This window comes from Pseudorca crassidens, chromosome 10 (genome assembly GCF_039906515.1).
Source record: "Pseudorca crassidens isolate mPseCra1 chromosome 10, mPseCra1.hap1, whole genome shotgun sequence".
Taxonomy (NCBI): domain Eukaryota; kingdom Metazoa; phylum Chordata; class Mammalia; order Artiodactyla; family Delphinidae; genus Pseudorca; species Pseudorca crassidens.
Window position 1 is genome coordinate 31820500 of NC_090305.1, and position 20951 is coordinate 31841450.

The 20951-nt window shown below is 54.2% G+C and overlaps 3 protein-coding genes across 3 annotated transcripts; 2 read left to right on the forward strand and 1 right to left on the reverse strand.

Annotated features, from left to right (window-relative positions):
* The first annotated feature begins 651 nt into the window (after positions 1–651).
* Positions 652–8152, forward strand: NFKBIE (NFKB inhibitor epsilon). Its single transcript, XM_067752808.1, has 6 exons — positions 652–1268; positions 3590–3692; positions 4388–4610; positions 5972–6060; positions 6155–6394; positions 7077–8152. Exons 1-6 carry the CDS (start codon positions 892–894, stop codon positions 7140–7142), a joined length of 1098 nt encoding a protein of 365 aa, XP_067608909.1. The 5' UTR covers positions 652–891; the 3' UTR covers positions 7143–8152.
* Positions 8153–8721: 569 nt separating this feature from the next.
* Positions 8722–12404, forward strand: SLC35B2 (solute carrier family 35 member B2). Its single transcript, XM_067752801.1, has 4 exons — positions 8722–8884; positions 9385–9578; positions 9746–9900; positions 10840–12404. Exons 1-4 carry the CDS (start codon positions 8874–8876, stop codon positions 11776–11778), a joined length of 1299 nt encoding a protein of 432 aa, XP_067608902.1. The 5' UTR covers positions 8722–8873; the 3' UTR covers positions 11779–12404.
* Positions 12405–14169: 1765 nt separating this feature from the next.
* Positions 14170–20075, reverse strand: HSP90AB1 (heat shock protein 90 alpha family class B member 1). The gene is made up of 12 exons (XM_067752800.1): positions 19916–20075; positions 18405–18551; positions 17884–18090; positions 17626–17785; positions 17344–17477; positions 16930–17238; positions 16346–16511; positions 15945–16135; positions 15684–15831; positions 15276–15544; positions 14659–14992; positions 14170–14548 (listed from the first exon to the last, which is right to left on the reverse strand). Exons 2-12 carry the CDS (start codon positions 18549–18551, stop codon positions 14439–14441), a joined length of 2175 nt encoding a protein of 724 aa, XP_067608901.1. The 5' UTR covers positions 19916–20075; the 3' UTR covers positions 14170–14438.
* Between the last annotated feature and the right edge of the window lie 876 nt (positions 20076–20951).

Genomic DNA, 20951 nt, shown 5'->3' on the forward strand with positions numbered 1-20951 from the left:
ACAGGTAGCAACGCTTCCCCGTCCCACCTCCCACGTGCCCTCCCCAGAGGATGCCCAGCTTGTGCAGATGATTAATAAATATTCCTTTAAAAACAAACTAATGGGGTCTTACCTGGTGGTCCAATGGGTAAGACTATGTGCTCCTAATGCAGGGGGCCCAGTTCGATCCCTGGTTGGGGAACTAGATCCCGCATGCATGCCTCAACTAAGAAGCCCGCATAGAGTCGGCATGCCCCAACTAAGAGTCCGCATGCTGCAACTAAAGACCCCGAGTGCCACAACGAAGATCCCGCGCGCCGCCACTAAGACGCGGTGCAGCCTAAATAAATAAATAATTAATTAAAAAAAAGATCCTAGGAAGCATTTAAAAAAAAAGAATAAATGAATGAATGAGAAAAATGAATGAAGAAACAGGAAGTGAAGGAAAGAAAGAATGCATGGAATTAACAAATGGAATGAAGAAGGAAGGGGGAAAGAATGAATGGATGGTTGGATAAATGAATGAATGAATGAATGGGTGAATTAACGCACGAGTGAGTCAGGACCGGGGAACCCCTGACTCGGAGCCAACGCAGAGGGCGGGGTAAGGGGGATTCCGAAGGGCGGGGCCTCGGTCCGGAAGCGCGGCGCCTGCCGGGGGCGGGGCCTGAGGGCGGGGCGAGCGAGCGCCTCAGACTGGGCTACCCAGCTGCTCGGAGTAGCGGATGCCGAGGACCCCGCCAGCGTTCCAAGCCTCTCCACGCTTCTCGCCGACCCCTCGGGCCCCCGCAGCCCGGGAAGAAGCCCACTCCGGGCCCAGCACCCGCTCTGCAAGGCGGACCTGCAACCCGGAAAGGCGGCGCGGAGTCGGATTCTGCTCGGACCGGGCCCCGGCGGGCCGGCGCCGCGGGGATGTCTGAGGCGCGGAAGGGGCCGGACGAGACTGATGAGAGCCAGTATGACTCGGGCATCGAGTCTCTGCGCTCTCTGCGCTCTCTGCGCTCTCTGCCCGAGCCCACCCCGGCCCCAGCCTCTGGGCCCTCAGACGGAGGGGGCCCCCAGCCCTGGACTCATCCTCCGGGAACCGCCAAGGAGCCAGAGGAGAAGGAAGATACAGATGGGGAGCGGGCTGACTCTACCTATGGCTCCTCATCGCTCACTGAGCCCCTGTCCTTGTTGGGGGACCCCAAGACCGAGGACCCAGCCCCAGACTCGCGGCTTCCCGCCGCGGGTGCGCTGAGCCCTCAGCAGCTGGAAGCACTCACTTACATCTCCGAGGACGGAGACACGTGAGTATGGGGGCTAGGCTAAGATAGGATCCCTTCCTCCCTCCCAATGCTAACTCGGGATCTCCCCCAGGAGCCGCAACCCCCTATGTGAGAATCCCTCAAGGCACCAGCCCTGGAAGGGGCCGTCCCCACTCTCTCTTTCAAACTTAACTCTCAACCCACTTTCTGTAGCCAGGACCAGTCCGGAGGACCTGGCATCATCTGCATGCCCCACCTTTTGGCAGGGCCCTTACCAGGCACCTGGAAACACAGCTAGCATCTTGGAAATCTATCAGTAACCCATCCCTAGGAAGAGAAAATTCCCCTGACCAGCCCAGTTTTGTTTTGTTTTGTTTTTTCCTTACTGGGGGACAGGGCGTCCTTGTTTGCTCAATATCTGGGATTCCCGGCCTCTGACCGCAGAATGCCCTGTCTCAAGGAACAAGAGGGGCCAGTTACAGGCTGCCAGTGGGCCCAGGAAGCTGGGGTTGGGGGTGCTGCCAGGGTGCATTGCTGAGGCTGGCCCTAAGGAGGAGGAGGTGAGCCAGGCTGGGGCACTCTTGCCCCAGCAGACAGACAGGCGGCTGGCTGCCCCAGCTAACTTCCTCCTCTGCTGAGAAAGGGGAAGTGAGGGCTAGAGTCAGCCTTACCGACACTCTCCACCTCCTGAGCCCCACAAGTCCCCCTCACTGTCCTGTGTGACCCCTTTACTTCATCCTTCCTCCCCAGGCCCAGGTGGAGCTTGGTGGAGACTGGGCTGGGGGGCAGTTGAAGTAAGAGACAGTTATGTGGCAGGGACTGGCCAGTTGAGGATTTGCCCCTCGGGGAGAAGAAAACACCGACAGGAGAGGGGGTGGCTGGGATTTGGGGGGGTGAGAAACAGAGTGGAGGGGAGCTGGGGTCCCAGATCTGGGATGCTGGAATGAACGGGGCTGAGGAGGCAGGAGATACCTGTCTTGACCTGCTTTTTTGGAGATGCAAGCGTCCTGGGTGGCCTTTGAGAAAGATAGTCTCTTGACCCAGTGGGTGACCCTAGGCCTTTTTGTACTCCGTGTCCAGATCACCAGCCCTCAGGCCCACAACCAAGATTGTGCGAGCTCCGTGCAGAATACCTATGGCTGACCTTTGACCCAGGGAGTGGCGGTTTCTGAGCCCGCCCTCCTTTGTTAACCTCCCAGCCCCTGCCTTGACCATCTCTAGTAGAGACAGATGTGGTGTCTAGACCCAAGGGAAGTTGGGGGGAGAGGTGTCAAGACTCCCCTGGGGGTTCCCTGAGAGGAGAGGGCACCTTCTTCCCTCCAGAGGTGTCTGGGCTGTGGGACATATGGAAATGGGAAGAGGAAGTGGGAGGAGGGGAGACTGAGGGAGAGAGGGAGGTGGCTGCAGGAATGTGACCAGAGAGCAGGCCCTGGCCGAGGGGATTTCCATCGCGGTTCCTCCCTCCCTCCGTCACTCTCTCCTGGGCCTCGCCTGCCACCAGAGCCAGCGCCCCTCCCACCCGAGCAGCCCCCTCCCCAGCCCAGAAGGGCCTTTCAGCTGAGCTACCCGCCTGTCGAATGCCCCGAGGCAGCTGTCCCTGGCCTAGACCCTCCAGCTCCGGCTTTCATTTTCCCCACCTGATGTGGGGAAACCCCAAGGCTGGAACTTCCCCTCCTAGCCACCCCCCGCCCCCCAGGTTACGGCTCTTTATCCCCCACCAAGCACACATTTTCTGCACTGCCAGACCTCCCCTCGGAGGCGCGCACGGGAGCGGGGGCCCTAGGTCAGGCCCCTCCCACGCCCCGCCGTCTGAAGAGTGGCCCTCTGGCCGCCCCGTGGAGGGCAGCAGGATAGGGTTCTGCCCTGCTTCCTGCTCCTCTGCCAAGAGCTTCTGTCTCTTGGAATGTGTTTCTGAGGGGGGAGGGGAGTGATCCCACCCCTGCCCTCTCTGTCCTCCCCGCTGAGGCGGGCAGAGATGGGGAGCCCAGCCCTGGAAACCCCCTCTGCACCACCCCAGCAGCTTTCAGTTTGGCTTTGAGCCTGCAGCTGCCCGGCAGGGCCCTGGAGCCAGAGGGGAGCGGGGTGTGGGCAGGCTGGACAGGAAGGACCTTGTCCCGTCAGCACCCTGCCCGCACTCTCCCTCAGCCAAGGCCCTCCTGAAGGCCAGAGATGGGAACTTGGAGCTCCCACCCCCAGGATCCTGGCTTCCCGCACCAACCCTCACTTCCTGGCCCAAACTCTCACTTCCCGCACCTCCCGTATGGGTGGCAGCTTAGACATTGATGTGTTCCTTCTAACCCCAGGACCCCAGCCCACTCTCTGTGGCCTGGGCCCTGACCCCAAACCTTGGCTCTTCCTCCCAGGCTGATCCACCTGGCGGTGATTCATGAGGCCCCGGCTGTGCTGCTCTATTGCCTGGCTTTGCTGCCTCAGGAGGTCCTGGACATTCAGAACAACCTTTACCAGGTGGGTGGAAAGAGTGGGCTGAGCCCAGATACCTGTGTCTGTCCCAGCAGCCATCCCCAGCAGCAGCACAGCATCCTTAGGCTGCTCTCTCAGGAAATCATATGCCAGACACTGGGCTAGAAGCTGAGGATGCAGAGAGGAGTAAGAAACAGCCTCTGCCCACAAGGTGCTCAAGCCTGGGCTAGGGGACTCGTGTCAATACCTAATTACACAGCATGGTGACAAGAGTTGTGATGGAGATGCGTGCCAGCTGCTGTGGGAACCAACGTCTGTGGGAAGCAGCCAGGGAAGGCTTAATATGAGAGGTGACTCTTCATAGAGCATTCAAGGAGGAGTTTGCCAGGTGGAGACTGCCTGGTGCCTCTGTCTCCTCCCCCCAACCTCTCCCCATCACCTAAGGTAACAGAGGTCTCCCCAGAAGGTGAGATACTAGACACTGCCCCCCACTCCATCCTTTCTCCAGGGGCTTAAGCGACCTAAAAGGAGAGCAGGGGGCCACTCCCCTCACCTTGCCTCCAGAATTGGGGTCCCAAGAACTTGGTGGGGGGTAACAGAAGGAAGACCAGGACCATAGCCTTTATAAGCAGTCCTCAAAGAAGGTGCTGGCCTCTGGCAATTTCTGTGCCCACGCTAGCATGTTCCTGGAAGTGGGAGCATGCTGCAGTGGCCCTGTGACCCTCTCTCTGTGCCTGCAGACAGCACTCCATCTGGCCGTACATCTGGACCAGCCAGGTGCAGTTCGGGCCCTGGTGCTGAAGGGGGCCAGCCGGGTGCTACAGGACCGACACGGCGACACGGCCCTGCATGTGGCCTGCCAGCGCCAGCACCTGGCCTGTGCCCGCTGCCTGCTGGAAGGGCAGCCAGAGCTAGGCAGAGGACCGCCTCACTCCCTGGACCTCCAGCTGCAAAACTGGCAAGGTGCGGGCAGCCTCAGGGCCCATGAGATGAGGAGGGGACAGGAGACAGGGACCCCACTCTTGGGGAAGGGAGGGTCACAGCTTGTCCATTGATGATGCATCTCCAGTTCTAAGCACATAGGTACTCAGAATACCTTTGCTTAAAGAAAGAATGAATGGACAAATGAGTGAATGAATGGGTTCTATTTCGAATTTATTGAGAACTTACTGTATGCTAAGCAGAGAGCTAAACTTTTCCCTCAAGATATTCAGTTTAATAGAGATTAGATGAACTCATTAATTTATTCAACAAAAATGTACTGAGGGCTTTCTATGTGCCAGACACTTGTAGGAGCCAGGCTTGCATCTGTGAGAAAAACAGAGAATGTCTGAGGCAAACAATAAACATAAGAAGTGAGTCCTCTAGGAGGTTAACAGGCAGTCACTGCTGTGGAGACAGTAGAGCCGAGTGAGGGGACTGGAGTGGCGGGGGGTGATGTGATTTTTAAACAGGGTGGTCAGGGAAACCCTCATGGAGCCCGGACATTTGAGCAGAGATTTGAAAGAGGTGAGGGGTGTGAATCTGAATCTACTTCTCTAAGCAGAGAGGGGCCCAGGCCAGAAAGGAGCTAGCAAAAAGGCTAGGGGAGCTCACGGGAGGAGGTGGCCCCTGGGGAGGGGCTGGGGGCCTGAGGATCCAGAGAGCTCTCAAGAAGGTGGCTTTTGGATGCGGCCTGAAGGCAGGTAGAGTTTTAGGAAAAGTGAGTGAGTGAGTGAGTGTGTGTGTGTGGGGGGAGGGAAGTGTGTGTATGGGGGTGTGGGGGGGCAGGGGGGTGTGTTGGGGAGGGTGTATGGGGGAGGGTGTGTGTGTATGGGGGGGAGTATGCGTTGGGGGAGTGTGTGTGTGCATGGGGGAGGGTGTGTGTGTTGGGGAGGGTGTGTGCATGGGAGAGGGGGTGTGTGTTGGGGGAGAGTGTGTGTGTATGGGGGAAGGGAGTATGTGTTGAGGGAGTGTGTGCATGGGGAGGGGGTGTGTGTTGGGGGAGTGTGTGTGCATGGGGGAGGGGGTGTGTGTTGGGGGAGTGTGTGTGCATGGGGGAGGGTGTGTGTGTTGGGGGACGGTGTGTGTGGGGGGGTGTCACTCAGCAACCTGACCCCTGAAGCGTGAAAGTTTCAATAACATGACACTGAAAAGGTGGAAACTTTGAGTTCCTTTCCCCCCAGACTTTTGAGGGGGTTTTTGGGTTTGTGTTTTAACAGTCCTGTGATCAGAGGCACTGAGTGGGCAGGGGGTCCCTTGGGACTGAGGGGTAAGGGAGGCCCCTGAAGAAAGGGAGAGAGAGCTAGCTGGTGGATGCAGCCCCCACCCTCACCCCATCCCAGGTCTGGCCTGTCTCCACATCGCCACCCTGCAGAGGAACTGGCCACTTATGGAACTGCTGCTGCAGAACGGAGCTGACATCAACGCACAGGTGAGGCAGCCAATCAAGGTGCTGCCCAGCCCAGGGCCCAGGCCCGGGATGCTTTCTCTTGAGGGCCTTGGCTGACACCCTTCTTCCCCGCCAGGAGGGCACGAGCGGGAAGACAGCGCTGCATCTGGCCGTGGAGACCCACGAGCGGGGTCTGGTGCAGTTCCTTCTCCAGGCTGGGGCCCGGGTGGACGCCCGCATGCTCAACGGGTGCACACCCCTGCACCTCGCCGCGGGCCGGGGCCTCAGAAGCATCTCATCCACCCTGTGCGAGGCAGGTGCCGACTCCCTGCTGAGAAACGTGGAGGACGAGACTCCCCAGGACCTGGCTGAGGATGTAAGAGGCAGACACTCAGCTCTGCTGTCCAGGACCTCCCCTGTGGAGACAGGCGCTGTAATAGCTGAAAGGGTCAAGGAGTTAGGAGCCCAGGGTGTAAATCACGGCTCTGCCGCTCACCAGCTGTGGGACCTTGGGCAAGCCTCTGCCCCTCTCGCAGTCTGTGTTCTTAATTGGTCAGGACCAGGGGCCCAAACTTGGACTCCTACAGGAGCCGTGCAGCTAAAGCGCATCAGAGAAGCAGGCTGGGTGTAAGAGAGCCAGGTGGTGGGGCCTGCGGGAGACCAGACAGTCTTTTGTCTGAAGGTCACTCTACTCAACTTCAGCAGATACTTGTAGAGGAGGAATGTGGGCCCAATATTCCCAGGTCTTGGAATTTTTTAAGACAGATGAAACCTAGGTTTTCTGTAGAATCTTTCCCATTTTTAAATGTTTGATTTAAAAAAATATTCAAAATGTTTTGTGAGTACCCTTTCCCAACACCCTCCTCCCAAAACAAAAACAGGCCCTAGAAGCCCTGGGGGACCACTGTTTTGGGGGTTAGTAGGAAGATTTGTTCCCTGATGTCCTTCAACGACACTTGGTGGGGAGGAAAGGGCCCAATAGGTCTCCCAGCCCCCTTCCCCCACCACTGCCTTTGTCCACAGGCCCTGATCTTGCTTCTCTCCATCCTCTTCCTCAGCCCTTTGCCCTTTTGCCCTTTGATGACCTGAAGATCTCCGGGAAGCCACTGCTGTGTGCTGACTGAAGCCGGGACAGGCTCTAGGGCCCCGGACGCTCCTCCCCTTCCCATCTGAAAGCTGGAGCCACAGCTGCTACAGTCTGGGCCCAGGCCATGTGCCCTGGGGACTGCTGAGGCCAGAGCCTGGGGCCAGCACAGTCCCGAGCTGAGAGGAGGGACCGCAAATAAGAGAGCCAGTCTGGAAGGAAGAGCTTCCAGGTGGATGGAAGGACCCCCAAAGCCCCAGGCAACCTGGGCGAAGCCTGTTTACCTCTGTTGAAGATGGCGGGGCTCTTGCCTCTACCCACGAGGGGTCAGCTTGAAGCTGCCAGCCGGTAGGCAACATGGACTCTCCTGAGTGAGGAGAGACACTGAACTGTGAGTGAGCAGGGCCCTAAAGGGTTCCATCTCACTGCTGAGGAGGACTTTGAAACACTGTTGTTTAAAGACTTCACACAGAAGGCCCTGAACTGAGCCTTTGGGGATGGGGAAGTTTCAAGAACATGACACTAAAACAGCAGAGACTTAAACACACACCCCCCGCCCCACTCCCACCCCGAGTTGTTTTGTGCGTGTGCCTGTTTGTGTGCATTGGGGATTTTGAGACAGGCCTGCCCTGTGACCTTGTGGTGGAGGCAGAGAGAAGGAAATTGTCACTTGAGCAAGGTAGGGCCTTGTAGGGAGGGTAGGGAGCCTAATGGTCCTCAGGCCTCTCTGTCCAGCACAGTCTCTTGCCCTTTCTGTGGAAATGCAGTTGGATGGAGGAAGAGAAAGAGGAGTGAGAAGATGCAAGTGGGAGGCCTCACCACGGCCCTGGAGGACCCTGGAGAGAAGGGCTAGCCTGTGGAGGGTGACACGAGGGAGCGTGGCTTCGTATGTTGTTTTCTCTCATTCCACATATGTTTGAGGCACCTGTTAGGTCAGGCCTATGCTGGGATAGAATATGTGGGAATAAAACCGTTTCTGGCCCCTTGGAGACCTAGTCTAGTGAGGCAGCCATTAAAATCATAAACATCCAAATAAATATGTAATTGCAAGTCGCGATGGAAGGCAAAGAATCGTGGGAGGGAGAGCAGTGGAGTGGGTGTAGGGCCATACTTTGGGTGCTCAGGGGAGGCCTGAGTAGGGGTTTAGGGGAGAGCTTTCAGGGGAAGGCTTTTGGTGAATTAGAAGAACTGAGAGCAGTGGGGCTCTGCAGGGTGGGTGAGGGGGCAAGGTAGACGGGGGCCAGGTCACGCAGAAAGAACCTCCGAAGGTCATGAGGATGCGGGGACAGAACTGCTGCCCAGCCCCCGAAGGAAGGAGACATCTTCCTGCCAGAAAACGGGGAAATGGTAACATAAGGGGATGTGCCTGGGATGCAGAAGCTGTGTCCCCGTTCCTAGGATGGCAGTGGTCACCACCACCTCCGGGCCGGTGGTGAGGGCTAAGGGCGATGACGAAGCAGGGGCGGCACCGGGCTGGAGCTCCCACTCCCCCGACCCCACCCGCCCACAGAGGCAGCCTGCCTCTTGCGCGCCGAGCCGCGTCTCCCGCCGGGCCGCGAGGGGGCGCTGTGGCCCGGCGGCGGCCCGGGGCGCTGCGTGGTCGCGGCCGGGGGCGGAGGGGCGGCCGCGGGGAGGGAGGCGGGAAGAGCGCGGCATTTCCGCTAGCCGGCCCCTCGGCTGCTGCTCCTGGAGGCGACAGCGGGAGTGGTGGGAGCGCGCGGCCCGGGGACCCGCATTCCCCGGCCCCGCTCCGCCCCACGCGGCCGGGACCATGGACGCCAGGTGGGGGGCTAGGGGGAGTGGCGAGCCCACGTGACCGAGCCCCGCGCCACGTGACCGCCGCTCCTCAGCGCGGGGGGACGGGTGGGGTCCCATATGCCCGGCAGGAGGCCAGCCTAGCGCTGCCCGGACCCGGCGTGGGGGCGGGGGGTGGTGGTGGAGGCGGGCGCCGTGGCGTTGTGCTCTTCGGGGGCTCCGGGAGTGTCGGGCGAAGAAATCGGGGGACCCTGGGTCTCCGCGAGCCCCGAGGGCGGGGTCAGGGAGCGCTGGAGGGAACAGAGAGAACCTGTGTGGCCGGAGGGGCGGGTCCGCTCTCGGGGATGGAGGGATCCCTGCCTGGCTCGCGCCGGCCACCCCAGGAGAGAGAGAGGCTCTTTGTCCGCGCCGGGCTGCAGCTGAGGGGGGCGGGGAGGAACTCCGGGCCCTTCTCCAGTGTCGTCCCCTCCGGAGGGCCCAGAGGGTGAGGAGCTGGACCCTGATCCTTCTGCCCGCGGTCCCCGCAGGTGGTGGGCAGTGGTGCTGCTGGCTGCGCTCCCCTCCCTCGGGGCAGGTGGAGAGAACCCCGAAGGCCCTCTGGAGTCATGGACCCAGCTATGGTTCTTCCGCTTTTTGGTGAACGCGGCTGGCTATGCGAGCTTTATGGTACCTGGCTACCTGCTGGTGCAGTACTTCAGGCGGAAGAACTACCTGGAGACAGGTGTGTGGGGAAGTTTGCTCAGTCTGTATTACGAGTGTTGGCCAGCAGTGCAAAGGGGAGGTGGCGTGGCACGGGAGGAAGGGCGGCCAGCAGGGCGGGCTGGCAGCTGTGGGAGAGATGAGGTGCTAGGGAGAAGTTTGGGGTTTCACCTTGTGTGCTTTCTCCAGGCAGGGGTCTCTGCTTCCCCCTGGTGAAAACTTGTGTGTTTGGCAACGAGCCCAAGGCCCCGGATGAGGTTCCTCTGGCTCCCCGGGCAGAACCAGCAGAGACCAGTCCCACTTGGCAGGCCCTGAAGCTGCTCTTTTGTGCTGCGGGGCTCCAGGTAAGTAGGCCGGCTCTGCGGCTCTTCCTGGGTCGGTCCCCGCGGACAGGGACTTTGTGGAACCAGAGCTTTCACCCCGCCGGTCCCAACAGTTTGCTGGTGGTTGTGTTGTGTGTCCTCCTCCTCCCCGAGGCACACCATCTTCTTGGGGGTGGTTGGAGGAAACGCTGTCTTTTCTGTCCTCCTGTCTCTACCCTCTGTGATTTCTCCCATCCCCTTGTAATGATGTCTCATATACCATAAACCCACTGTTAAAAGTTTCAGCCTTACCCACTACTGCGTGTGAGAGGGGTGCTTAGATGCTGACCTCATGGCATTTTGGAGTGGGCACTTCTGGTTCCACCTAGTGTACCATGTTGAACTAACAGGTGTGCAGTCTTCTTTAAGAACTCTTCCTCCCATGGGCTTCCCTGGTGGCGCAGTGGTTGGGAGTCCGCCTGCTGATGCAGGGGGCGCGGGTTCGTGTCGCGGTACGGAAGGATCCCGCATGCCGCGGAGCGGCTGGGCCCGTGAGCCATGGCCGCTGGGCCTGCGCGTCCGGAGCCTGTGCTCCGCAGCGGGAGAGGCCGCGGCAGTGAGAGGCCCGCGTACTGCAAAAAAAAAAAAAAGAAGAAGAACTCTTCCCCCCACAGTTGGTTGAAAATAGAGAAGAAAATACTTGGGATGGAGTCGGCTCTAACATCCCTACTGTGGGGACAGGCAGGGTCTGGTCAGTCCTAAAGCATTTGTTGTTGGCGTTTCACACACACTTGATTGCCTGCAAGATGAATCCAGATTTGGGAGAGAAGAGGAAAGTAACTTCTAGTTACTACAGATATTTACGCTGTCCATCCTCATCATTTTCGATATCATCCTGAGGAAGGAGGAGCTTGTTGCGCTTTTTGGCCTGCCTTTTCCTTCTCTTGCTTATCTCCTCTCCCTCCGCCCTTCCCCATCCAGGTGTCTTATCTGACGTGGGGAGTGCTGCAGGAAAGAGTGATGACCCGCAGCTACGGGGCCACGGCCACATTGCCAGGTGAGCGCTTCTCGGACTCACAGTTCCTGGTGCTAATGAACCGCGTGCTGGCACTGATGGTGTCTGGCCTCTACTGCATCTTATGCAAGCAGCCCCGGCATGGGGCACCCATGTACCGGTACTCCTTTGCCAGCCTGTCGAATGTGCTCAGCAGCTGGTGCCAGTATGAAGCTCTCAAGTTCGTCAGCTTCCCCACCCAGGTGCTGGCCAAGGCCTCCAAGGTGATCCCTGTTATGCTGATGGGAAAATTGGTGTCTCGGCGCAGCTATGAGCACTGGGAATATCTGACCGCCGGCCTCGTCTCCATCGGGGTCAGCATGTTTCTCCTGTCCAGTGGACCGGAGCCCCACAGCTCCCCGGCCACCACGCTCTCAGGCCTCATCCTGTTGGCAGGTTACATTGCCTTTGACAGCTTCACCTCCAACTGGCAGGATGCCCTGTTTGCCTATAAGATGTCATCGGTGCAGATGATGTTTGGGGTCAACTTCTTCTCCTGCCTCTTCACAGTGGGCTCCCTGCTAGAGCAGGGGGCTCTCCTGGAGGGCGTCCGCTTCATGGGGCGACACAGCGAGTTTGCCGCCCACACCCTGCTGCTGTCCATCTGCTCTGCATGTGGCCAGCTCTTCATCTTCTACACCATTGGGCAGTTTGGGGCTGCCGTCTTCACCATCATCATGACCCTCCGCCAGGCTTTTGCCATCCTCCTCTCCTGCCTTCTCTACGGCCACACTGTCACTGTGGTGGGGGGCCTGGGGGTGGCTGTGGTCTTTGCTGCCCTCCTGCTCCGAGTCTACGCCCGGGGCCGTCTAAAGCAGCGGGGAAAGAAGGTCGTGCCAGTCGAGTCATCTGTGCAGAAGGTTTGAGGGGCCTGAGCGATGAAGTGAATAGGACCCTCTCACTGTACCAGTTTTCCTGTCCTACTGTAACTTCTCGGAGGCGGCAGGCTCTAGGGCAAAATGCAGGTTTCTCAGTATCACAGACCAGCTCTGCAGTTGGGGGTAGGGAGCCCAGGAGGCAGCCTTCCCCTTTGCCTTAAGTCCCCCATCCTCTAGTGGGCAGGATTCTTCCCAGGGTGGCAATGACAGTGGGAAGGGGCAGGGGGCAGTATTGAGAAGGCAGAGGCACCTTCCAAAGCCCCTCCCTCCTCCAATTCCCTGAAGTCTTGCCCTGTAGGCTCGGCCAACGCCTCACCTGTGCTTGTCCTCTACCTTGAATACCCACCCTTTCAGACTCTGAGGGACCTGCGTTTCTTACTCTGGAGAGAGAAGCACAAGTGTTGTGGGCTCCAAATGCTGCTTTCCCAGGAGAGTAAGTGAAAGACGGTGCTGTGCTGCGGGAGGGTGTGGGGAGTCCCGCCCAGCACCACCCCCGCCCTCTGCTCCTGGATCCCTAGGCTCTGCTCCATGAGCCAGCTGCAGGTTTTGGTACTTTGGAAATGTAACTTTTGCTCTTATAATTTTATTTTATTAAATTAAATTGCTGCAGCGGGCTCGGTCCTGTGTTTTGGTTGACTGAAGTACAGACTTTCAACTTCAGATGGGCTGTGTCCGATAAACCCATCAGAAGCTGAAAATGTGTTTAATACACCTGACATAGCTTACCCTACCTAAAACTTCCATCAGCTCAAAACATCCTACAGTTGCTGTTTAACAGGTGTCAAATATCTCATTTAACTTGTTTAATACTGGAAACGAAAAGACAGTGGTGGTTACGTCTACCACTTGTTTGTGGCCAGGTGGCTGGGAACTGCAGCTCAGCACCCAGCCACACCAGTGAAGGTACCTCATACTGTCAGGCCAGGAAAAGATCAAAAGTAGTTCCTACCGCATGTGTGTGCTTTTGTTTCAGCACAGTAAGTCAAAAAACTGAGTGGAAGACCCTCTACGTGCTTTAGGAAAGGGACTTTTTAAAGTGTTATATGGTAGTTCAAAGATACCATTTATACCTTCAGCGTTTTTCTTTTAATCAATATTTTTTAAAATTGAAGTATAGTTGATTTACAGTGTTAATTTCTGCTGTACAGGAAAGTGATTGTTACATTTTTTTAAAGTACTGTTTTCCATTATGGTTTATCATAAGATACTGAATATAATTGTGCACTATACAGTAGGACCTTGTTCATCCATTCTTGTTCATATAAAAGCTTCCATCTGCTAACCCCAACCTCCCATTCCATGCCTCCCTCATCCCCCTTGGCAACCACCGGTCTGTTCTCTCCTTGATTTGATTCAGAGGTTTATTTGTGTCATATTTTACATTCCACATGTGATTATCATATGGTATTTTTTACTTAGCATGGTAATCTCTAATTGCATCCATGTTGCTGCAAATGGCATGATTTCATTCTTTTTTATGGCTGAGTAGTATTCCCTTGTATATATGCACCACATCTTATCATCTGTCAACAGACGTTTGTTTCCATGTCTTGGCTATTGTTAGTGCTGCTGCAGACATAGGGGTGCATCTATTTGAATTAGTTTTGTCTGGATACATGCCCAGGAGTGGATTACTGGATATGTAATTCTATTCTTAGTTTTCTGAGGAACCTCCATACTGTTTTCCTCGGTGGCTGCACCAACCTGCATTCCCACCAACAGTGTAGGAGGGTTCCCTTTTCTCCACACCCTCTCCAAGCTTTTGTTACTTGCAGACTTTTCGGTTTGGTTTTGGTTTTTGACCACGCAGCATGCAAGGATCTTAGTTCCTGAACCTGTGCCCACTGCAGTAGCAGCACAGTCTTAATCGCTGGACTGCCAGGAAGTCCTGTTATTTGCTTACTTTTTAATGTGAGGCGGTACCTCATCATCATTTTGATTTGCATTTCTCCAGTAACTATGTTGAACATCTTTTCATGTGCCTATTGGCCATGTGTATGTCTTCTTTGGAGAGAGGTCTATTTAGGTCTTCTGCCCATTTTTTAACTGGATTTGTTTTTAATTAACTTGTATGAGCTGTTTGTGTTATTTTGGAAATTAAGCCCTTGTCAGTCACATCATTTGCAAATATTTTCTCCCATTCTGTAGGTTTTCTTTTTGTTTTATGGTTTCAAGTTTCATTAGATCCCATTTGTGTGACTTCTAAACTTATCAGTAACCTTTTAAAAACTTTTAAAGTCCTACCATGTATCGCGTTATCTATACTCGGGATGATGGCAGGTTAAGACTTGGGAAACAGAAACTAGGGAAACTCCAAAGGCAGCATTATACATACTTGGCGGGGCGGGGGGGGCATCCACATGATTTGAGAAAGAAGCGTATAAAAAACCTGCATCATCTTTATTTTGCATACTTTAATTTCAGAACAAAACAAACAAAAAAAACACAATACACAACATTCAAACCCCATGTCAAATGTGGAAAGGAATAGGGCTTGAGGCCCTTATATCCTGCCTTAGACAGAAGAACAGAAATAAAACCTCTAGACATCAGCAGAAAGAACCAAGTGGGCCAAGGCCACTGGGGCTGCTGCTGGGGGAGCCATGGGGACACTATACAGAGGGAACAAAGTCTGCAGGTAGAAATTCCTAATCTACTTCTTCCATGCGAGAGGCATCCTCATCACCCTCAAGGGGGGGGATCTCATCAGGAACAGCAGTACTGGGCTCCTCTGCTGTCACTTCATCTTCATCAATGCCTAAAAGTAGGAAGAATGCCACTTGAGATCTGACCCAAAAAGCAGTCCAATCTACCCACCAGACCAGTTCCTCATCTCCTTGCCACACTCAAGAGGACAAGAATACTCACCCAAGCCTAGCTTGATCATGCGGTAGATGCGGTTGGAGTGGGTCTGGGGATCCTCAAGCGAGAAGCCGGAAGAGAGCAGTGCAGTTTCGAACAGCAGCACCACCAGGTCCTTAACAGCCTTGTCATTCTTGTCTGCCTCTGCCTTCTGCCGCAGGGTCTCCACAATGGGGTGGTCAGGATTGATCTCCAGGTGCTTTTTGGCCATCATATAGCCCATGGTCGAGTTGTCCCGAAGTGCCTGGGCTTTCATGATGCGCTCCATGTTGGCAGTCCAGCCATAGGTGCTTGTCACGATGCAGCAGGGTGAAGACACAAGCCTATTGGAGATTGTCACCTGTGGACAGTCACAAAAACCTTGGGTTCATATTAAATCAAATTGCTACCTTGAGGCAAACGTGATACTTGAAGTTCTGTTCTTGGGGGAAAAAAATACCTCATCTTTGGTAAGTTTAATAGAAACAGCAACCTTAAAATCTGCCTGGTCAAGAAAACAAAGGGTAGGATTGGCGCTAAACAAATTATGCTGCCCCAAACCACTAATGGTATAGCAACCAGAGACTGAGGTAAATAGCCCTGAAGGCATCTGTTACAAGTAACTTAGTTCCAGAGTTGCTTACCTTCTCCACCTTCTTATCCAAGATCTCTTTCATGAGTTTGCAAAGGTTCTCAAACTTAGCCTTGCTCTCCTCCATCTTCTTCTTCTCCTCCTCATCCTCAGGCAGCTCCAAGCCCTCCTTGGTAACTGAGACCAGACTCTTCCCATCAAACTCCTTGAGCTGTTGCACACAGTACTCATCTATCGGCTCTGTCATGTACACCACCTCGAAGCCCCGCTTCCGCACTCGCTCCACAAATGCAGAGTTGGCAACCTGCTCTTTGCTCTCACCTGTAGGATTACTTAGTGTGACTCAAGGGCCAGAATGCCTCAACCTGCCAGTTCCCAGGTATCCTCGAGTGCCCTCCCCTTCTCCCCACACCTCTAAGGAGAGGCTTTGATCATTGATCAGATGCAGACTCCAACGCACCAGTGATGTAATAGATGGACTTCTGGGTCTCCTTCATGCGAGACACGTATTCTGAGAGAGAAGTCATCTCATCTCCAGACTGGGAGGTGTGATAGCGCAGCAGCTCAGAAAGGCGTCGCCGGTTAGTGGAGTCCTCATGGATTCCAAGCTTTAAGGGTGGAAAGAAAAATACAATCTTGCTAAGAAATCATTTATCCTCTATGTGAGTAAAAAATAATCCATCATAATTATTAAGTAAAAAAGTACTTGCTGCCTCTTTACCTTTAGGTTCTTAGAGAACGCCTCATAGAATTTCCTGTAGTTCTCCTTGTCTTCTGCCAGCTCCGAGAAGAGCTCAAGGCACTTCTTAACAATGTTTTTGCGAATGACCTTCAAGATTTTGCTCTGCTGGAGCATTTCTCGGGAGATGTTCAGGGGAAGGTCTTCAGAGTCAACCACACCACGGATGAAGTCTGAAATCAAGTACGTAAGCTCAGTTTAAAAAAGGGGAGTGGAGAGGATAAAGATAAAGGTATATACACAGGGTTATCTGGATCCAACAGGACCAATTTTCTCACTGAACCTTCACTTGTTATGTTGCAGAGGATCCTTAATCTAAGATAAAGACTTCAGTCCCCTTGAGAATGCTGAACGCAAGTATATTAGGCCAAAAAGATACTCACTGAGATATTCTGGTATTAATTCATCACAGCTGTCCATGATAAACACACGGCGGACATAGAGTTTAATGTTGTTCTTCTTCTTTTTGTTCTCAAAGAGGTCAAAAGGAGCCCGACGAGGGATGAACAGCAATGCTCTGAATTCCAACTGACCTTCTACAGAGAAGTGCTGAAAGAAATCCAAGATAATCCAACTGTGTATTTCAAAATAAGGGTGGCTTTTTGTCCCAACCCCAAACTACCCAATATTTGGAACTAAAATCTTCCCCCTAAGCACCAGGAATAGAGTGGACACTAAGGCAACTGTTGAGAAAATTTAAGCTCTAACGCCCTAAATGAACCCAACGTGGTACAAGCTCTGTATAATCCCTGGGTCAATGAGGAAATCGTCAAATCAGGACCCCAGATGGGTAAAGCTGCCACAGAACAAGTGAGGTAACTGGGAAAAATGTCATTTCTCCACCCTGGAAGGGTCCATTAGCAAGTGAACTCATGGCATTCACAGCTCCCAGCTACCAACCAGTTGGGTAAGTTGCATTTGCCCATTATTGGCTCCTCCTATTGAGCCAGCAAGCAAGGCTTCTTACCTTCACTGCCAAGTGATCTTCCCAGTCATTGGTGAGGCTCTTATAGAACTCTCCATATTCCTCCTGGGTGATGTCATCAGGGTTTCTGGTCCAAATGGGCTTGGTCTTGTTCAGTTCTTCCTGATCAATATATTTCTCCTTGATCTTCTTCGTCTTCTTTTTCTTATCTTTGCCACTATCATCCTCCTCATCTGAGCCCACATCCTCAATCTTGGGCTTCTCCTCCTCATCTTTATCTTCCTCTTCTTTCTCACCTTTCTCTTCTTCTGCCTCATCATCACTGATTTCCTTCTCGCGTTCCTTCTCCAGCTAGAAGTATCAAAGATGATAAATGCAGAATACAGAAAGCAAAAAATCAAAGTTCCATTTAGATTCTCTAAAGTATCTTCACTTGAGTTACCAGTCCATACTTACATAGAGTGTGATGGGATAACCTATGAACTGTGAGTGCTTCTTCACCACTTCTTTGACCCGCCTTTCTTCTAAGTACTCTGTCTGGTCTTCCTTAAGGTGGAGAATCACTTTGGTACCCCGCCCAATGGGCTCACCTAGAAAAAAATCAATCCAAATGGAATAAAAAATGAAACTAAACGCAAAACTATAAAAACAACTGCTTTACAGATAAAATGCTCAAGATCTTTGTTACTGTTTCCCCAGAATTCTCACCCAGACACCTTAAGAGGAAAGCTAACTTACCATGGTCAGCACGTACAGTGAAGGAACCCCCAGCAGAAGACTCCCAGGCATACTGTTCGTCATCATTGTGCTTTGTGATCACAACCACTTTCTCTGCCACTAGGTAGGCAGAATAGAAACCAACACCAAATTGCCCAATCATGGAAATGTCTGCACCAGCCTGCCAAAAAGTTTAAGGAAGTCGAATGCAAGTTTCAAAGAAACAGCAAACCAAATAAAAAATACGAATGGAGTGTGCCCAGCTAAAATACCACATACCTGAAGAGCCTCCATAAATGCTTTAGTACCAGACTTGGCAATAGTTCCCAAATTATTTACAAGATCAGCTTTGGTCATGCCAATGCCAGTGTCTACCAGAGTCAGGGTGCGCTCCTGGGGGTTGGGGATGATGTCAATTTTCAACTCTTTACCACTGTCCAATTTGGAAGGGTCTGTCAGGCTCTCATAACGAATCTTGTCCAAGGCCTGGAAATACAAATTTCAATTTTACAATTCTGCTTCCTTAAAGCCCATTTCACCCAAAAGAGAAAACTTTTTTTTAATTCCCAAATACCCTCAATCTGATTACCCATTTAACTCGTAGTTTGACCACCACATCAAACTATAGTCTCTATCCACCTACCCACCATGGAATAAAGCAAACCTTTTTGTAACTGCAGCAAATTTATATCCCCTTCAACACCGAACACCACAAAATGCCAAACCACCCCTTCTCCTTTGTGTGTGGACTACTTGAAAAACAAGAAACAAACGCCAATGAAAACACCCAAGGCACTCACATCAGAAGCATTACTGATCAACTCCCGAAGAAAAATTTCCTTGTTGGAATAGAAGGTATTGATAATAAGAGACATGAGTTGGGCAATTTCTGCCTGGAAAGCAAAAGTCTCCACCTCCTCCTCTCCATGGTGCACTTCCTCAGGCATCTAAAATAAGAAAACTCAAAAATTTAAGACTACTAGAGTTCACCCCGGTTACAGTAAAAACATTAAGAGATTCAATTCAAACTCTTTTGAGCTGTGTACTGAGACAAAATCCTTTCCTGTAAAAATTTCAGGCTGCATCCTTAGACGGAAAACAATGGGGAGAGGGGGTGCGCCTAACACACTCGATTAAACGTGTTAAGGTTTCTTGTACTTTGGAACCAAACCACTGTTAAAATGATCCCTGGATCAGCATCACCTGGTAATTTGTTAGGCATGCAGAGTATCGCCCCTAACCCAGGTATGTCGAATGCAAGTAATAACCCCGGTTAATTCACACACACACTTAAATGTGCAAATCACTACAGTTCTACCATTTTGGGTGGGGGGGACCTCCAACATGACTAGTTTTACGTTAAAGGGCAATGACTTGAAACTGCTCTCCCATGAGGCATCTCCAAGCAGATGTAGGATTACTGCCTCACGTGGTAGGGAAAGCTAACTCGATAGATCGGTGGGATGCCCACCCAGGGTGGCTATTAAGACAAAGAACCGATAAAGCAAAAGCTCCTCCTTGACCCCTGAGCACACGTGAGTGAAATGCAGGTCCAAACCAAACACAACTAAGATGGTGGCCGTAATCGGCTGGGGCGACTCTAAGTCCTTGCCGGACATGCGTCGGCCAGGACCGCGCGGGAAGGGGGCGCCACCGCGCAGCCTCCCTTCGCCCCAGCATCCGGGCACCAGGGCGGGGCACTGGGCTCCAGAAGCTTCCAGAACAATCTCAGCTCTCGAGAAGGGGCGGGGGAGGAATAAACCCATGAATCCCAGAGCCTGCCCCCTCCCCTCTCCCATCCCTCCTCCTGCACCAAGACCGCGGGCCAGAGGCGACGGAAAACATCTCTCGCCGCAGACCCTCCCGGAAGGCACCCAAAAAAACTTAAAAACCGCGTCCAACAGAAGAGATGGCAAAACCTGATCAGGACCGGGCTGTGCTGAGTCACACCGAGCGCGCACACCCACAACCCTTGGGGACCCTCCGGCGCCCCGTAGCCGCGTCCGGAAGTGGAGAGACAAACATGGCAGCGTCCCGGGCCGGCGCGGCCACCACGTGCAGCTGCCCACTAGCTCAGACCCACTCCGCGGCCCACCTCGCCCATGGCTAATACCTGCCTAGAAGCAGCCCCGCCACCAACACAGAAAAGAGGCTGAACTCAACAGCTCCCTCCCGCCCTCAACAAAAAATGGGAGCGTTATCCCAAAAGCCGCCCCAACACAACAAAATGTGGGAGTCGGAAAGGACACGAGAGACGAAAACAACTCGGAAGACCAATCTAACCCGAAAAGCCCGAAGACTGCAGCCTTACCTTGAAGAATAAGAATCGCAGACACTAGAGAGCTGAGCGGGCAAGGACTGCCTCAACCGCACACGCCGCAACAAGGGCGCACGGGGGTGACTCAAGAGAACGGCTGTGCGCCCCCAGTCGCCTTATATAAGACGAAGCACAGCCTAGCTGCCCGCCCCCGGATCCCTCCGCCTTAAAGGAGGATGCCTGTCAGCACCGCACCTGCCGCCGCCCGCCCACCTTGACGTCATGGTCCAAAATAGGGGAGGGGCGGTGAAGAACGGGAGCAGCCGGCCTTAGTCTGCACGGGGAGCGCACTCGTTTTCATAGCCCCGTCTCTGCGCTTCCAAGACAGGACACCATCAAAAATAGATGTTGGGAATGCTCTCATGACGTAAGCGGCGGATCAGGGGCGAGGATCCCCACTGACCTCCGTAGAAACCTGTAGTGCAGGCGTCTCCACACCCAAGAGTCCCGGCCTCGAAGGACGCCTAAAAAGTGGCCAACCACTCCCACCTACGCTCCCAGGCTCGATCTCCCTTTAGAATCTTCGCTACACATTCCAACAGCCCGATAAGGGGAAGGGGGTCTTTTCCGCGGGCGGTGCGGAATCGGAAGCCCAACTCTGGGCAGCCCGGGGAATCCCGGGCAGCCCGGGGAATCCCGGCCCTCCCGGGGGCAGGGCCAGCGTTTCGCCGCGGGGCGTGGCTCCGGCTGCTGGAAGGTTGCCGGCTCCGGCTGGCGGGGGACTCTTTGCCTGCATGCGGCGGAAGGAGCCACGGCGGCGGTACTGCGATACTTCCAGCAGGTTCCAGGCCCGCCTAGGCGGTCCCGCCCCGCCCCCTTCCCTCGAGGCTCCGCCCCTCCCTCTGCGGCCTGGGCTGTGCCTCTGCGGCGGCTCCGCCCCGCGACCGTTCTGCTAGGATCCTGGGGTTGAAGTGGGCTGCTCTAATCCCGTTTACTGTAGGAAACTGCAGGGGGCACCCTTTACCCCACCTGCCAGGCCCAGCTAGCCCAGCACTGCGTCTGGGGTTGGGATTGACCCCACTTCTACCCC

Coding starts and splice junctions, on each gene's coding strand:
- NFKBIE (XM_067752808.1), top strand. CDS start 892: ATGTCTGAGGCGCGGAAGGGGCCGGACGAGACTGATGAGAGCCAGTAT. Junction 4,611..5,971: donor CCAGCTGCAAAACTGGCAAG/GTGCGGGCAGCC, acceptor ACCCCATCCCAG/GTCTGGCCTGTCTCCACATC. Junction 6,061..6,154: donor GAGCTGACATCAACGCACAG/GTGAGGCAGCCA, acceptor CTTCCCCGCCAG/GAGGGCACGAGCGGGAAGAC.
- SLC35B2 (XM_067752801.1), top strand. Junction 9,579..9,745: donor GAAGAACTACCTGGAGACAG/GTGTGTGGGGAA, acceptor TGCTTTCTCCAG/GCAGGGGTCTCTGCTTCCCC. Junction 9,901..10,839: donor TTTGTGCTGCGGGGCTCCAG/GTAAGTAGGCCG, acceptor TTCCCCATCCAG/GTGTCTTATCTGACGTGGGG.
- HSP90AB1 (XM_067752800.1), bottom strand. CDS start 18,551: ATGCCTGAGGAAGTGCACCATGGAGAGGAGGAGGTGGAGACTTTTGCT. Junction 18,091..18,404: donor TGATCAGTAATGCTTCTGAT/GTGAGTGCCTTG, acceptor TTGTATTTCCAG/GCCTTGGACAAGATTCGTTA. Junction 14,549..14,658: donor CATGATCAAGCTAGGCTTGG/GTGAGTATTCTT, acceptor TCCTACTTTTAG/GCATTGATGAAGATGAAGTG.